Source organism: Melozone crissalis, unplaced genomic scaffold, assembly GCF_028551555.1.
Source record: "Melozone crissalis strain CALT ecotype California unplaced genomic scaffold, PUWL_Pcris_2 ptg000006l_1, whole genome shotgun sequence".
Lineage (NCBI taxonomy): Eukaryota > Metazoa > Chordata > Aves > Passeriformes > Passerellidae > Melozone > Melozone crissalis.
The window spans coordinates 35557630-35576061 of NW_026535784.1; the positions used below are offsets into that span (position 1 = coordinate 35557630).

The 18432-nt window shown below is 38.6% G+C and overlaps 1 protein-coding gene across 1 annotated transcript; it reads right to left on the bottom strand.

Moving 5' to 3' along the window:
* Nucleotides 1-4553: 4553 nt before the first annotated feature.
* On the bottom strand, nucleotides 4554-18069 carry TMEM144 (transmembrane protein 144). Its single transcript, XM_054295526.1, has 12 exons — nucleotides 18000-18069; nucleotides 15751-15948; nucleotides 14566-14688; nucleotides 14189-14288; nucleotides 13528-13608; nucleotides 11780-11861; nucleotides 10985-11058; nucleotides 9974-10092; nucleotides 8588-8707; nucleotides 8031-8128; nucleotides 6034-6087; nucleotides 4554-5173 (listed from the first exon to the last, which is right to left on the bottom strand). The coding sequence occupies exons 2-12, from the start codon at nucleotides 15887-15889 to the stop codon at nucleotides 5090-5092; spliced, it is 1074 nt and encodes a 357-aa protein (XP_054151501.1). The 5' UTR covers nucleotides 15890-15948; nucleotides 18000-18069; the 3' UTR covers nucleotides 4554-5089.
* Nucleotides 18070-18432: the final 363 nt, after the last annotated feature.

Below are 18432 nucleotides of genomic sequence, written 5' to 3' on the forward strand. Positions count from 1 at the left end.
TGAACAAGTGCTCCTCTTCCCCAGCCTCTATGCACAAACAGCAACATTTTTATTCTGATCCCTGAACGGTGTCAATGAACAATATCCTTTGAGGTTTGCCTACAGGCTCAGTGAGACTAGCTCAGAGAGATGTGACAGCTTCCTCACTGCAGCAAACCAAGGGGCACAGAAAAATTGCAGCCACCAGTTCTCTCATTTTATTAAGTAAGGTGAAAAACCTCTCCCTCTGCACCTCTTCCCTGCTTTGGCCCGGGAAGATGTGTGGTTTGTTTCCCAGTTCTGCAGGAAATGTTTTTAGAAGATCTACAACATGAAAAATGCTAAGACATGGGCAATAACTTTAGTATCTCTAGGTATGGTTTATGTCAGTACCAGTGAATTGGTCCCTATATGAATACCAAAACCTGAGGTCATGCCAAGTTACTTGCCCAAGGACTGCCTGAACCACTGATAGCAGCAGGACTAATGCAGGTCCTGTTTCCTTTATTTCCTCTCTCAGGTTAGACTTTCAAACAGGCCCTTTACAGCAGCAAGAGACACAAGAACTGTTTGGTATTTATATTAAAAATTAAATATATTTTAGATTTTAAAACTATTTTATGGTAAGCATGAAGAATGTAATTCTTCAGCAATTAACATAATATACCTCATAGTCACTATCTATCAGCATTACATATAGCTAAAGGAAAGTATAATCCATTAGTAATTCAGTAATTATGGAATAGGGCATTAAACATCAGTTTTATATTTGAAAACAAGGTCAAAATGAAAAGAAAAAAACCAGTAATTGCCAGCATGCATCATCTTAATTTTCATTTTATTTTTAGGCCAGCTGCAAGAAAGCTCAAGATCAGGTCAGACAGTTGAAATAGTATTTAATCAACCTTGAATATCAGTTGAAAAAGAAAATTATGATGCAAAGAAAATACAAAATTTATCTAGGATTAAAAAAGCACCAGTTTTAGGAGCAATTGTATTTAAATTATTTTTCCACGTACAATAATTTTTACTAAGAATATGAAGGAATAAAAATCTGGAAGGGCAGTGAGCCTCAAATTATCCATTGATAATTAACATAGGTAAAGGAATAAAGAGGTAAAAGAAATCTAAAAAAAGATGACACCGAGCTCCCCAGCTCACAAGACTGCACAAAAATCTTCAAAAACTCCCAGTTTACCTATATTTTAAAGGCTACTTTGCCTCTAAGTATTACCAGAGAAAAATTCTTAAAGCAAGCTAAAATATGTTCTTAAAAGTTGCTGAACAGGCATAAACAAATATTTGAAAGCTTAGTTTTCTCCAAGAGATGTGATTCTTCCATTTATACAAAAACAAGTTGATATAAACAGAACCATGGCAATTTATATTAGCTGTAGATTTTTCTCTTACTAAACTCAGTTACTTCCAGACCATTTTGTACAAATAACTCTGTAAACATGCTGTTAATCCAGCATCCTCACATGAAAGAAGTAACAGTGTTATTTCTAACTCCAGACCATTTTGTACAAATAACTCTGTAAACATGCTGTTAATCCAGCATCCTCACATGAAAGAAGTAACAGTGTTATTTCTAACTGGAAATGTCAAGACCAAGAAAAATCTCAGAAATGAGTGGAATATTTATACAACATATTCCAAGTGAACATCACAAAAATTATTTTGGAATGCCACAGGGGACTTTTCACAGAAAAGTGCTGGAAGTGGTGGGATTTTTTTCTTGCAGTCAACAAGTCAAATCTAATAGGACAGCTTGTAAAAAAATTTTAATAAAGGTCATACTTGAGCTGTCATAAGGAAGATTTTTAATTAACATCCTAGCAGTCAGCAATTAAGCCTGCAGATCTGATAGCCTTACAACATAGACTGGAGAACTGCATCAGACTACAAACATTTATTTACATGGCAATTGCTATGGACAGGAGCTCAGGTGGTTTTTTTTGGTTTTTTTTTATTTTTTTTCTGTGTTTGTTTGTTTGTTCCCTCCCCCCCCAATAAAAATCAATGATCTTGTACAAAATCTAGGAAATGCAAAGGTGCTCCTGCCCTGGAACACTTAGCTGTTTCCTGTAATCATATCCAGTAGATGAATGCTGTGCCTGTATTTCAAGTTAATTTAACAGCATCCCCCAAGAGAGACAGCAGAGGCTGTAAGATCATCTATCCCAGGGAATGTATAGAGGATGGGGGAAAGCAGAAAGGGTGGAAGTTCTGTCTCTCATCGTCATGGAAATAGCAGCAGCCACAGGAGCATGTATCTTCTCCATAGCTGAACTAGATCTATGCCTATTTGTGAAGAAAACCCCCCTGGTTACTAGTTAGGTTGGGATTTTTTCCTGTAGTAAATATAATGTCCCAAGCCTTTAAAGTCATAGTTGTTACGGAGATGATGAACAGAATGTACAGTTTGTAACATTTCCTGTACAGTTCAGCATGGAATACTGCATCCAAGTTTCTTTTCTTCATCTAAAAGTGACATGTCTTTACCTAAAGTGATTATAATTCTAGACACCACAAAGCCCTTGAGTTTCAAAACTCCAATAGCATGCCTGCATTTGAGTTGCTCCTGAGGTGGAGCAGGCACAGTCTTGTTGGAAGCATGGCTGGAAAACCAGCACCCTCTGGCCATCCTCCATGCAGGGGCACTGGAACAGCCCAGAGCTCCTGCCTGAAGCAGGAGGGACATTTCCTGCAGAGTTCACTGCTCACTGAGAGCACAGCTTCCCCCTGGAAGAGGGGAGAAAGGGGAGAGGGTCTGGGGGGGGAAACAGGGGCTGTGCAGGGCAGGCACCTGCCCCTCTGCCCCTGCTGCTGTCACCTGCTTGCCCAAGGCAGCTTGTCCTGCTGCTGCCTTGCCCCTCCTAGGGAGCAGGACTGAGGCACTAATAATTTACTATATGTAAACCAGTGAAGTATATGCACCTCACTGACATACTAAAGGCCAGTTTTAAAGTCCTATCCTAAAGCCTATGTATAAACCTGAGGAGCCTAAGGATATTGTGTTTTCATTTTTCCAATTCTTTGTTGATCAGCAACTTTCTGGCATGGAATAAATTCCTGGAATATTTAAGAAGGGAATCCTTAAGACTGTGAACTTTAAGAAATTAAACAGAACCAAGGAAATGAATAAATGTCCTGTTTAATTCAAGTTATTTCAAAACCACAATGAATATATTACTTGTCCTTGTCTGAGTCAATAGAATAATGGCTAGGTAAGTAACAGTCGATGTCTGTCAAGGAGAAATTGTGCCTGACCCAGGTACTGGACAGAAAAAAAAATACCACTTTTCAGTTCAATATCAGGTATTAGTAGAAAACATCATGTGCGATGGTTTTTCTACCTGATGTTATGTAAAAGCTCTGAGAACACAGTCTAAACAAAAGCACTGCAAGACAGGAAAATTGTACTCAAAGGTTAATCAATTGTTCCCTGAAAAGTAAAAAGAAGTATTAGATACCAAAATGTAAGTAAATGCCAGTAACATGCAGCATTTTCATTAATTATTTATAGCAATTAGAGAGTACATTTATTAAATTTGCAGATGACACCCGGCTGAAAAATGCTGCCACCTTGTTGGAGAACAAGTTTAACATTAGAGAAATGCCTAAAGGGGGAAAAAACTGTCAGACATCAAGTTCTGACACCTAGGTAGGAATAAACAAGACAAGACAGGAAAAAGCAGGTTAAGTAACAGTTATAAAATCAAATCTGTTGCAGAGCAGACAAAGAAAGGTGGAAGGGAGAAAGGAGAAATTATGATTGCAATCTAAACATGCTAACAATATCAAGTCATGATAGCAAAAAGTTGTGATGTCTAACTATGAACAGAGCTTGCAAATGGGATGGGGAAAAACACCCATAGTCTTACTGCTGCTCTTCCTAGCTTTTGGCTACAAGATGTAGCCTGACTGCTATGTTTTGGTATTCTACACAGACCCAGTCCACTTAGTGAGAGATCAGCATGGAGAAAGCTTCAGGGAAACCTCACTGCAGCCTTCCAGAAGCTTAAGGTGGTGTACAAAAAGGAGGGAGAGGGACTTTTTATATGGGCAGACAGTGACAAGACAAGGGGCAATGGTTTTACACTGAAAGAGGTTAGGTTTAGATTGGATGTTAGCATGAAATTCCTTACTCCAGTAGTGGTGAAAGACTTGAATAGGCTGTCCAGAGAAGCTGCTTCTGTCTTGCTCTGGAAGTGTTCAAGGTCTGGTTGGATGGGGCCCTCAGCAACCTGGTCTAGTGAATTGCATCCCTGCCCTTAACAGAGGGTTTGGACCTAGATGATTTTGAAGTCCCTTCCAGCAAAACCATTCTATTGTCAGGAAAGACACAGAAATTGCAAGCAAGTTACAGGCAAGAGAAGACTGAAGGAGCTGGGGGTGTCTAATGTACTGAAGAAAAGGCTAAGGGGAGATGCAAAGAACATGCTCTGCATATATGAAGGTTAGCTGCCACAAGTAAGAAAATAAACAGCTGTCACTGTTAGTGGTGGTTATGGAAAAATGAAACAAAAGTAATTTATTTTGCAGCACCCTTTTTACTCAATTTCCTTTGCAAATCTGAAGTGACTGCAAGATAACATTTTCACATACACTCATGAGTTTAAAGAATAATGCTTCTAAATAAAAGAAAAAGTTTATTATTTTTATGGATATCAGTTTCATAGGGAAAATTTCAAGATGTATCTTATATTTAAGTCAGTAAGAAAAATGTTTTAATAAAACAAATCAGCTTGCAAACATATACAGTATTATAAATAACATTAAAATCACTATCCACTATCACAACAATTTATCCAAAATTTATGATGACATGAAGTTTAGCACCTGAATGAAAAACCAAAAAATTAGTAACAATAAAATCATTTAGCTTTGATTAATAAAGTCCTTTGATTTTCTTACTATTACAAGAAAAACAGGAACAAATATTTCCAGATTTTCTTTCATGCCAAATGTTTTCATCTTCCTCTTGGCTGAAGTTAGTGTAAATTTTGGACATGCATTTTGAAAATTATTATGTATTGAGATCTACCAACATGGTCTTTGTACTTGTGTTAAACGCTAGCACCATCTACTGGTCCAGAAGGTCCTTTCAAACTTTAGAAAAAGCTGTGGAAAGTGATCCAGCCAAAATGATGCAAAATGATACTGATAGTAGCACATAGTTTTTCAATCCCTGAAAAGGTAAAAGAGAAAAAGGAAAATATCTTGTCATTATTGATACCATTTGAAAAAAAAAAAGTAGAACAAAGTACTAAGCTTCATTTAGGCAGAGATTATATGAAAAGAATGAAAGGCTTAGAGAGTTATAAAGATTTGGGTAATGAACATTATGACCTTCTACAGTAGTACAACACTAATCTGCAGTGGGAGACAGAACTTCTAGTTCTAGATCCAAGTTAGGTACCCATGGATCCTGGGTAGATTGGCAAAAAGAATCTGGTGTTACACTGCTACCATTCAGTGCTTCAGATTCCACTAGAAAACTAACTTCTGCCCTATATGTTAAAATCAAGTAAATTAGCTTATTGTAGACAACCACTGCTGTATCAATTTAGAATCTTTACATTACACTGCAATTACAAAGGTCTTTACAACAATAACATCTCTAATAATAATAATATTACAATGTAATAACAACTGTAATTACAATACCTGCTGCATTTTTACATCTTTTGTTGAACCTGACCCTAAAAATGTAATGTACTTGCTGATGCATTATTGGGACAACTGCTCATTCCCCTGCTCCACTGAAAGAACTGGCTCAAATGAAAACTGTCTTCAGGCAGTGGCTGGCATCCTGCTCCTGGCTGTGCTACAGTCTTCATTTACATCCACTGCTCCTCATACAGCCATGGAACTAAAATCCTCATTCCTGTAAAAATTATCCACAGTTCTTCAGGTTTCTTGGAAAATGGCACGATATCACTTTCAGTTTCATAGTGTAATACTTGTAAGGAGCAGGATACCAAGTCATGCTGTCTCTACAGGTAGAGGCAAGCAAGAGTTATTAGGTCAGAGACCTAATTACATTACCTTGATTTCCTTAAACACAAGGACTCCCCACATTGCAGCAACAAGGCCAGGACCCTAAAGAATAAGATTAATTTGTACATTACAGCACTTCATTAAAATTTACTCTGTCTCATTACTGCTCTCAGGGTGGTTGAATTTGTCTGCATAACACATTTAAGTCCTTCCATTCTGTGTATAAATAAAGCACTTATGACAAAAGCATAAACATCACTGAAATATTTACTAAGTAAGATACAATAAAATCTTCAGGAAGGGCTAAAGAGTCAAGAAACTGTTGGTTTTTTTTTTTTTTTTTTTTTTCCAGTAGGCACAACTGCTTTCTACATTACACTGCAGAGTCTGCTCCAGCTGTTACATGTTCTTTCAGTGGACTCCAAATAACATGTCTCACTTTAGCCCAAATGAAGAGTCCACACTGTTTCCTAACATTTCCTTTATTAGCATGACTAACTACTGGACAAAGCTTGATTTTATCACTCAGTAGGTTATCAAGAGACTGAAACACAGATGTATTTCCTGTATAGCTGGCATCTGGACAAAGCACAAAGCCAGCCAGGGAGACAGGTCAGGGAAACTCTTGGTTTTCTGTGATGTTGTTGTAGCCAGGTTTCCTGGCTATCAGCAAACACTGATACACAACAGCAACTTCCAGGCACTCTGGGTTATAGAGTTTTTCCCCTGAGGGAGAAAGGATCTGAATTTTCATCTCTGATGAGAAAATATCTGAACATGAAGCAAAACTGGCTCTGTTAATGCTTTGCATTAGAGCTGTTCTGAGAAACACTTGACAGATGTTTGGCCAGTGACCTTCCTCTCTTCATCCTCAATGCAGCTGATGGGACACAGATATAAGCAGCAAACAGTGTCTCATGCTGAATATATGTGTGGGTGCTGTTTCCTAGTGACTTTGCCAACTATTATTTGAGGGGTTATTTCACGTCATAGATAATGTGCGCTGTGAGAGGAATGCACTTTTAAAAAATGGAACAAAGTATTAAAGGGATGTGATGAATACCTCTCTAAAACTTTTCTCCAGAGTGAAGTAAAGCAGCAGTTCTGAACCTGTGGTCCAGATAGGCAGTTTCTCATCAGTGCTTCCTTTTCTTTTTCATTTTGTGATTTTACATCCTTCTCCTTTAGGCATACTGATAACTAAATTACAAAAACTGCTTCCCATTAATCCTTCAATTTCTAATTAGAATGATCCAAAGGTTTTTTTTTTTCATTGCACACTGCAGAGTTTATTTTGACTTACTGCATCTTGAGGCAAAGCTCAATCCCTATTAAAGCTGTTTCATTAGTTTGCTTCCAAAACACAGCTGTTAAGCAAAACTTTGGCCTTAATATTTATTAACTCTCATTTGCCACCTTTGTATTACCAACTAGTGCAGTGTCAAGAGAATAAATGCAAAGTTTACTTTTACCTAGTAATTGGAATTTATGCTTTAAAGGTACATCATAAACAGGAATCAAACAGAGACAGAACAGGCTAAACTACTTTCCAAACATTTGCATAAGAACATTATTTTCAATACTACATAATCTGTTCTGTTTGTTCAAGAACTGTAAAAAGAAAAAATTACTTAAGCAAGCAAAACGACTACTAGGGGACAAAATTTACAAATTCAAAAACATCCAGACCAAAATGTACTTCCTGGGATGGAAGCATACAAAATTATTCTTATAATGACTTCAATTAAGTAGTTAATATTGATATAATTCTGTTTACAAAGCTTTGGCTTTTACATAACCTGAAGACTCACACTCTCAATTAGTCTGGTTTTTCTTATGCTTGACATTGACAAAGATGGTGCTTGTCACAATCATTCATGCTCCTAAAAATCCAAAGACTAGTGCAGACAGGCAGAGTAGGCACTGCATAATTTTGACTAACAATGCTCTAGACCCATCAATTTCAACTGAATTCCAAAAACAGAAGGGTAAAAAATCCATTCACTTTTAATTCCAGTTAGAGATTTTATTTTTTATATACTTACTGCAGTAATTATTGGAAAGCTGACAACAGCACTGAGATAGTGATTGGCCAGGAACCAGCAGCAATTGGCTATTGCCCAAAGCACACCAGAAACAAACCCTAGAAAAATAAATCCCAATCAAAAACACGCATAGCAAGGTATGGGCAGCAATTTGTGGAAGTTTTATACTTGTAGCATAATACAGCAATTGTATAGAAGTAGCTTAGTACATTAATTACTTTAACAAGCTGGCTCTGACAAACTAAACCAAAGCTTGAAGGATGAAAATGAGCTACTCCAACTGAAGTAGCAAATCAATTTAAGTTTATTATTTTTTGGGCAATGTGCTCTCCACTCTGGCAATCAGTTTTTCAAAACCTGCAATGTCACTTCGTTCTCTTTTCAGATTAGAACAAAAGTTACCACTGTCTCCTACCCTTAAGTAACCTAATAGTGCTCTTTCAAGAGACAAGAAGTCAAATGAAGTTACTTGAAAGGTGAACACAACTTGAACTAATCACTGCAAAATGGTCCAAAAAAGTAGCTGAAAGGAAATGCTGATTTAAAAACAGTCATACCTGGCAATATGGCTTGTGGATAAACATAAGGTTTATTCTTCCTGACTGCACAATAGATCAAAAAGTAGATGGTACTTGTAAGAAATATTCCACTGAAGTGTGCAAAAACATAATCTAAATCTGAAAGAGAAATTACAAAATGTTAGTAAAAACACCAGCTATCAATTTTAACAAAATTATACTCACCAATAACATTTATGTAGACAAAAATGCATAAAGGTGCTACTCCTAAGAATTCAAATTCAAATCTCATTGTGCTGAACACAGCTGCCAGTCTGTGGATGCATACAATCAGTGACACCTATTAAACATGAACTAAATGCTGTGTTGACTTATTACAGGCTTCTAAACATTTCTATGAGCTGTTATTTTCAGAACTCTACCACATATTCCTGAATTAACTTAATTTAACCTTGAGAAAATCCACAGGTGAGGCTACAAAACTGGGGTGGGGATTTTACATAATTGTAAACGGTCAAGAGAAGCTGTAATTATGTTCCTGTATCCTTGTTTTGTTCTGTACATTTAAGGGCAAGACAACTGCACGGACTATGTAAGTTATACATAGCTCAGTTTTGTTCTTTTTTAATCTTGAAGGATGTATCACAATTTTGATCACTATAATCATGAACAATAACAAATCCTTTATGGATTTTGTACATGCTAAGAGAGTATTTCCAACATGGTGAAGCAGAAGCATGTAGCAAGGTGATCCTGTTCTCCTTGGAGCTATAAATTTTCAACAGGAAAGGCAGTTATGGTAATGACAACATCTGTTTTGCCTGGCTGGGGAATACATACATTGCAGTATTCAAGAGAATTTGTATACAACAATGGTGACATTATGTGTTCTCAACAGTACTTTGCTCTTAAGGTGCTTCAGGCATTACCTGATAAGAGTATAACCTTAAGGAAAACGTTTCTGGGGGGATGTTGTTTGAAAATGGCAATTAGGCTTATGTTAAATGGTTTCAATTTAAAAAACCAACATGGTTTTAATTACTTATGTTATTACATGTCTGCTCTCCTCATCTGTTATGATCAATCTCCTCCTTTATTGCTGTTGGCAATTGGCAAGCTCGTGTCCTCATTCTTCACTCATATAAACTCTGTACTTTGAGAATGCTAGTATTTAATGCCTTCAGAAACATACCTGTGAGTTAAGTATGGTAGTCTTTGGGCTGCTTCTCAGTGTTTTTTATTGTGTAATTAACCTCTGAGAAAAAGGGAGTGCTAGGGCTATGATTATGACAACATCTAAAGTAGTGCAGAACAGATAAATTGTCATGGTATATTTTTAGGTATATCAAGAACTTCACCCTATGCCTTCAAAAAAAAGGAGAACACAATGATGAAATGAAGTAGAAGTGATCCAGAAGCCTTTACCAAACTGACTTGCTCCTGTGTATACAGTTTCATTTCTTCTTCCATGGTCCTTGATGTAAAGTACTGGTACAAAACTGGAACCATAGAGTATTCCAGCCACTACAGCCAGGCTACAGCCTCTTTAAAAGAGCAAAAATAGGAGAAAATAGCCTTGCATGAGTTAAGGAAGTGGACAACACATGTAAGTCCAGTAGCACACGTAAAAACCGTGCATCATATAAAAATTGCTAGCCACAAAACCAAAACATTTTAGCACATTTTTCTTTTCTGGTAGAGAAATGGTTCACGTAGTTTCCTCCTACTTTGTAGCCAAACAAGACAAACAATGCCTGCTGTAAAAGCCAGCAATCTAGATTAATGATACAGGAAATTAAATAACTAGGATTTCCTAAAAGCAGAGCTAGGGGACAACAAACAAAAATTCAGTTAAAAATGCTCCCACCCTCACCTTTGTTGTTGCCATCTATATATTCTAATTTCCCAGGTTCATTGACTCTTCAGTCTGCTTCTCCATCTCCAGATTGCTGCACTCTTGGCAGTCTCCACTCCCCACACAAGGCTTCTTTTTAGCTTGCTTCCACTTTGAAGCACTTTTACTGTCTCCTTACCATACTGCCATGTCTTCTCCAGCTGTATTCACTTGGAAACCACACCTGGAAGCATGTCATTAGCACAGGCTTCTTCTACACTAGAGTGCTAATCAACTAGGTGCTAAAACCCAGCTCTGAAATTACTGAGTTGATATTGTTATTTCCTTTGCCAAATGATACTTTTCACAGTAGTACCTAATACTTGATTGGTAAGGTTAGACACACGCAACAGGGCCAATGGAATAATCTAAATAGCTGTGCAACTATTCATATATAGATTTGCACACTACACTTGTATGTAAAAACCTGTCATTTATTGTGGGACTTTGCTAGGAAATCACAAATTCTGCTCTTACACTGTGTTTAACTACTTTCTCTGGCTACTTTCTATGCATCAGCCAAAGAACTGTGAGCAACTTACAGGAGTCTCCTTTTTGCTGGAGAAAGTTTGTTCACCCATGAGTCCTCAGTGATCTCTTCAGAAACATTTATAGACTGCAAAAAACCAAGAGTTTCAATGCAAATTTAGTTTAGTTTCACTTCTTAAGATGTGTAATTTTTTAAAAGAGTTTTCTATGATTCAGTCTGGTAGACTGGAACCTCTAGTGAGCACTGAGCACAGCTAGAAAACTCAGGGCTCTCTGTCCAGGCAGCCACTGAGCAGTGAGCTCCAGCAGGAAGGTACAATGGTAGGAGGAGCCTGTGGTTTCTCCAGCTCTCCTTGCATACTCTGTGCTCCCTAAGGAGTGACAGCCAATCTGGTACCCCTCACTGGCCTCCAGCCTGTGCCACTGGCCTCCAGCCTGCCTGATGACAGTCAGCAACTCTTGGCAGCCTCCTGGCTCTGCAACAGGGCAAAAACCTGGCCTTCCACCTAAGCACCCTCACAGCTTTGCAGCTAATGTTTAATTGAAATTGCTTCCTCTTTTCAGGTAAGAAAGTAATACACTCTTCTATGTAATCTCCATTGTAATGAAGAGGGACTTTCTAAGCCATCTAAAGCTGGCAAACAAGAAAGAACAATTGAGAATATCTTTTCTCTTTCTAATATCAAACATGATGTCCAAGATCCACAGATTAAGATACAATCAGTACATATTTGTGTTTTACGTAGTCTGCCATAAAGCTTAGCAAACATGACTAACAAACACATTTTTTTGTTTTAAAATGGAGATGTATTTTCACTGCTGTAAAATAACAACTGTAGAGTACTTACACTTTCTCTCAGTAAAGGTGTGCTTTCTAATGAAGTTGAAGAACTCTGGACTTCAGTTTTTATAAAAAGAAATATGACAGCACTCAGAAGAGAAAAATACACCAATAATTACCATGTCAGTTATAAAAACATTTAGTGTCCAGAGACAAGAGTTTCATTTTGAGGCATATTCCTTTGTTTTCATTATTACCCTAGAGTCACTGCAGTATATTTAAAAATGCAATTGCTTTAAAGTCATAACTTACTATGATTCTATATACATAAAATATGCAAATGTAATAATTTTAAGTTATTAATTTAACTTAGCTAAAAGATAACCTAAGTGAAAGTAAGTAAATAAATCAGTTTTTGTTCACTTTATAGATCTATCTTCTTACGCGATGCGATTGAAACATCATCTTTTAACAACCATAGTTGGTAGTTACAACCATATTAATATGGTAGTTACAACCATATTAAGAACAGGTGCATTAGCTAACAGTGCCCTTTTGTACCAAACCCTACACAAATGGAACACATGCTTGAAAATTCTATATGGAACAGCTTAAGCCTCCACAGAATTGCCTCTATGTTCATGAAAAAATACCAATGTTTAGTCTTCCATCATACGTGAGGAATGGGATACAGGGCCTTGTGAGCATACAGAAGGAAAAGGGATATTGCTCAGTGTATTAAGTGAATAAAATGGAGAAGAAAGGATAATATTACTACTCTTAACTCTGCCTCCAGGAGACCAGGTAAATACCTGCAATCAGAACTGCAAGGATCTGTTCTTTCTTTTATGAAAAAACATTTTAATGCTCTAGGAATTTCTTCTCCTAGCTGTAAATGGAATATTTCCATTTGAAGAAGGATTCATTTGTTACTGATGGAATAAGCATAGTTATACAAGGATGTCAGTTTCCTCCAGAGGAAACATACAGATTCCACACAGGAAGCTAAAATGAAGAGCCTGCTCCTGAGATCCACAGAGCAACATGCACAGGCTTTGTGCAGTTTGCCAGGGAAACACGTTTGCTCACAATCCCTCTCCCTGCTGGTCACTCCTCCATGATATCTCAAACAGGAAGCAGGTGGTGATCTGCATGAATCCATCAGGCAGGAATAGCAGTGCTGCTGCTATTTTCTCAGTACCTCCCAAAATCATGTGCCACATGTAACAGGAATGGATATAAAGCTGCAGACTCTTAGAAAAGAAGAAAAGTGGAAGCCAAAATCATGAATCTAAGGCAGAAGCTCTGTCCTACTAGTCAGAAATGGCTTATTTCCATGTTCTTAATGCCCTCCTTTTCTGAAAGGCATTCTGTTAACCTTCTGCCAGCATGCTTACAGTAAGCCCTTAGGATTCAGGGCCATATTTCCCAGACATCCAGCTGGAAAGCAAGAACACTGCTACGTAACAAAGATCCTCTTCCCTCTGTGTTTGGACCAAAAGGTATGCATTCATACAAAGAGCAAACAAGCAAAAAGAGAGAATAAAGTCCTTCCAAAGATCCTGACGGAAGACAATGCGTGGGATTTGGAAGCGCGGCTTAAGACTTACGTGACACAGAGCTATTACAGACAGGAAAACATGTCTGTTTCTACATGAACACTGACCAACTAGGTATGGATGGCTCACAAATTTGGAAGCATATGGATTTGCCAAAGATCATTCAATATATTTTTTCTCTTGTGAAATCATCCTGGTGGTTGCTTATTAAATATGTATTTGACATAACATATTAATTATAAGAATCAATTTCTACCTTATAAGTGAAAGTCCAGCTCCAATATAATTTAAGATTGGTCTTGATACCTCTTCTGGGTCAATTCCAAACCAACCAAACCTGGAACATTTAACCAGTTTCACTTAGGCACACTGACTTTATACAAATAGTTAAATTATAAAACCTAGTACTTAAAGTCTTGACTAATGTAAATAATTCTGCCTAAGTATTTTCAGTATTAGATCAGTGCTTCAGTTGGCTTGCAAAAAACATCTACTTTACAAAAACTACCTTTAATTTAACATGCATTTTAAAAATATATGCATATTTAAGAACTGAAGTTATTTTATCAGACCAGATTGCAGAAGAAAAAAACCCACAAATATGTATTAAGAAATTAATTATTTATTGACTCAATCACATCACTGGGCATTCTTCTCTCTATTAAGACAGAGGAAATACAAAAAGCTAAAACAGTTAACTTGAGTACTTTCCACTAAAAAGGAAAAAGTTTTAATACATAGGATAGTGGTAGACTTGGCAGTGCTACATTAATGGCTGGAGTTGATAATCTTAAAGGTCTTTTCCAACCTGAATGACTCTGTGATACTACAGGTGAGTTTTCACTTATCAATGAAGACCTGGCAACATTAATGATGTCATTAGTTAATTAATGACTTAAGATTTAAAACATACTTACCTTGAACTTGCCCAGCCTGTCAGCAAATTAAAAGAAGCCCATATCAAGAGGCCAAGAGCTAAGCCAATAGTTTTAACAATAGGGACAACTGTAACATTGCCTGAAATACAAAAACCAAAACTGAAATCAGTAAAAAACAGAACGTGATCTTGTATGTGTTTGCTTTTGGTTCTGTGCTTGGTCGAAAGGCAAAAAAAATTTAGGAAGCTACAAGGCAGTAAGAAACAATGTTTTCAAAAATAATCACACTGTACATAGACTTTTCCTCCATATAGTTTTAAATGTTATTTTTGGTGTGAATTTGCCTGAATAACTATTAAATAACTAATATCTTATATATGGAAAAGCTTCAAGAATTGGAATCTCTTTATCCTCACCTGTAGCCCACACAAAACCTCCAACCATAGCCAGGGGCCAAAAGCGGGGGCAATTCTGGATCAAATTGACCACCAAAGAAACTATCCATATGGAGGCACAGAGAATCCACTGGAAGAACATGCCTGTGGAAAAATCAAATACACACACTAGGGAATTTGTAGAATACTGCATGTGTGAATATCTCAACAGTTTACGTTTATCTTTGATACACTAGTAGATAACAAAGATCAAAAAGGTGGCCACTGCCTTTGTGAATGCTGGGAGCCTTGTTATAATTTATTCAAGGGATGCATTTTTAGGGTGGGTTATAATTTGGTTAACCTTTTCCTTATCACAAATTCCTCCTACAGAGTTTCAAAAGACACTTTGCTGGCCAAAGTTCACACAAGCCCTAATTCTTAAACACATAAAACTTTTGATGGACTTCTGACAAAGGTGATATGCAGTTGCTGTCAACTTTTCCCACCACTCCAGTAGCTGCTAACACAGAGGACTGCACAGGATGAGACTTTTTCAAAGCTCAAGCTTTTCTGGTAATCCCAGACACTGAGAATGGTCAGTGACAGATCTCCTCTACCTCTGTATATTCTTGAAGGGTCAGTTAGGCAGACAGTTAACTTTATGCCCAAGCTTGTCTTGTTAGGGTCACATTTGGCTTAAAGAGCAGAGGCTATACCCAGCCTGCAATGCAGGTACCATATTACAATAACACAATGGGAAATTAACTCATTTACAGATCTGATAATTGGCTATGCTTCATATAAACATGAAAATTTCCTCTGAACAAGTCAGCAAATAAGATTACTAAACTCAGGTTTTGTTTTTATGTTAGGTGCACAATTGAAAGGCAATGCTCCAAAGTCCAATAACATTTACCTCATTTATAAATAACATTTTATGTATCTGAGAATCCCCACAAGGGTAGAACAAAGAACATTTCACCTTCCATTGTGAAATTCTCATGAAATGTACATCACTGTCAAAGCTTACAACTTATGAAAAGGCCCTTCTCAAGATGTGCCACATCCTGAAGCAGTATTTTTTGCTTTATACCCTAGCAACAGCAGAAAAAATTAAACATACTCTCTGGATTAAGGCTGTGATGATGGCCTCTAGTAATTTGCTGGTAAAATATTATTCTTTTAAGAAAAAATAGCCAAAGAAAACAACATAATCAAGTTTACCATCACCAGTATCAAATTTCTTGACAGGCACAAAGTTTGTCCCAAATAGAAGGACAGCTACTGTGGAAGAGGCAAAGCCAATAGCTAGATCTGTTCCATTGCTGATGTTGGCAGCACTGTAAGCTTTCCCGATATTCATCTTTGCTCTGAAGGGGTTTTTTTTTTGTGGAGTTGTTTTGCTGCAGGTCCGGACAGAATCTGGAATCAAAGAGTAGAATTAAGTATGTGGACTATTAATTAATACCAACCTGGTTTAGAAATCTGAAACTTAAAGGACCTTACTTATCAGTCTCTCAAAGCTGCTATGAACTGCAAAGAGGTTAATGCAGGAAAGGTTCATGTAGAACCCCACAAAAACCAGACATAAAGCATTAATAAAGTGACTTAACAGTTAAACAAAAAAGCCCACAATATTGTATGTTTTATCTGAAGACAAGAATGTAGAGAGGTTATGAATCTGTGAGGGCTATGGGAAGCACTGATGCTTTAGTGAGATGCTATCAGAATATTCCTTATTCATGTAGTCAAATGGGGTGCAGCTGGCAGAAGCATTTACAGCAGACCCATTGTCAAGAAGTCAGGAATGGGTGCAGAGATTCTATAGATGCCAGAGTGAGATCAGTATGGAATCATAAGGGAACCACAGGGATTGCTCTAACTGATACTAAATATGAGTAAAGGTTCATTTTTCTGTGGGGAGCAAAGGGAGAAGCTGCCTCTAAAATTTCCTCGTTCATTCCATGTAAGTACAGTAAGAAAGGCAAAGATTGTTTTAATCCCAGAATATCTGATTTTTTTTAAAGTGAGTCATCTTGAGGTTGCACTCAACAGATGAGCCACACATGCACTTTTGATATGGAGTATCACTTTGACAGAAAAGGTGTCTCTGAGAACCACCATAATAATGTGAACTTTGTGTACATTCCAAAACTTGGGACACTTTGTTCCAAATATGGCTAAATTTCACACCCAACTCTCAACTCCATTTCAAATCCTTCAAGAGAAAGCTTAATCACAGAAGGCCTACAGCAACCTGCTCTAACTTTGATATCAGCACTGCTTAAAGTAGGGAATTGAACCAATGATCTACAGAGATCCCTCCCATGCTAAATAATTCTAATATTGTATGATCAAATGTCAAGCACAAATAATAAATTGTCACACAGCATTAAGCTGTATTTTTTCTACATACTTTCAACATCAGAGAGCTTCTGAGAGTTCACTAAAAGCCTTTTCTCTTCAATCCCATGTTATTGCCAGATGGACTTGCATATGTCCCTCCAAAGACTCAAGAGGCAACAAATGCCAAAACCAGAACAAATGCTGAAGCTGCTATGCTCTTAAAAGCATAGTGGTTGTATCTGGAACTCAAGCAAAGGCAACTGCAATTGATACTGTTATTGAAGGCTTTTTTCCCACTAAGTTGCCCTTAGGATTCCCAGCAGCAGAAAAAATACCATTTTGCTGCTGGATGTTTGAATTTTGTTGGCACACATTGCTCTTTTCCTAAGTTCACTGGTTCACCCCACTGGAGTGCTGTGCTCTGCATTTCCACAATTCCCTCAGAAATATGACACAACAAACCACGATGCTCACTTACTGCAACAGCAACACATTGCTACAATCTCTGCAGAGAGGGACAAAATCAAGAGGCCCTGTCTTTCAGAGCCTTCACCCCAATGGTGAACCAAATTGTTGGTAAGATTCCGAAGAACCTCTTTACTAATTAAGTGGTTTTTTTTAAACGTTGCATGTTGTACTGACTGTTTATTTGCATATTTCTCCTATTATCCATTTACCATTAAGGGTGGATACTTTCACCCTTAACTTAGGACACTCCTATGAGTTCTGAGTTGGCTCAGATCAACGTGCCAAAGCGACACCATAACCCTTGCTCTAGCAATGTATCTTTGCTTCCCTGGGATGAACTCTTTTAAAAGACGTTCTTCGGGCACTGTTTGGACTAAGTGCTACCACGGAACAAGGAAAACGCTCAGCTGAGAGCTCCACCCGGGCCGCCGTGGCTTCACTGACGCCACCGCGCCGGGTTTGCGGCGGGGCAGGCCCGGGCTGCAGGCGGGGCCCGGCCCAGCCCTCGGTCCCGACCGCTCGGCCCCGCACCCCGAGGGGATACCCGAGACCCCCAGCCGGACGCCTTCCTTCCTCCCCCCAGCGCCCTGTGCTCAGCGCCGTGGCGGGTTTTAGGGCGCTCCGCTCCGGGGTGGAAGGCGGCCGGGTCGGGCCCATACCGACAGATCTCCGGTTCCGTCCCTCCGTGCGGCCACGGCTCCGCCGCCCGCCTGGAGCCGCGCAGCCCCAGCGCCGCGCACCGCGACCGCCCGCCCGCGCCGGCACCGCCCCGCGCCTCGGCCCCGCCCGCCTCCATCCGCTTCTGCCCACTGGGCTCTTCCCCGTCCGGGAGCGGGGCGGAGGCGAGTCGGGGGTGGGTAATTTCGACTGCCTTTGTCTCGCTGCCATGGCGGCTTCCCGTCTGGCGGGGAAGGATGGCTAAGAGAAAATTTAAATTAATGCACCCACGTCGTGATAAAAGCGCCTTTGGTCCTCCCTGCAGTAAGGGCGCGGATGAGACAGTTCCCTCCCGAGTGGAAGTGCAGCTGTGGACTCCACAGGCCGGAGGTGCTGTGACCGTAACTGAAGAGTCACAGAGTCAATCAGGTTGGG

What these genes read in the sequence shown, in the direction of transcription:
- TMEM144 (XM_054295526.1), bottom strand. Translation starts at nt 15,889, where the DNA reads ATGAATATCGGGAAAGCTTACAGTGCTGCCAACATCAGCAATGGAACA. An exon ending in GAAATTTGATACTGGTGATG is followed by an intron (nt 14,689 to 15,750) that starts GTAAACTTGATT and finishes ATTTTTCCACAG; the next exon opens with GCATGTTCTTCCAGTGGATT. An exon ending in AGGTTTTGTGTGGGCTACAG is followed by an intron (nt 14,289 to 14,565) that starts GTGAGGATAAAG and finishes TTTGTATTTCAG; the next exon opens with GCAATGTTACAGTTGTCCCT.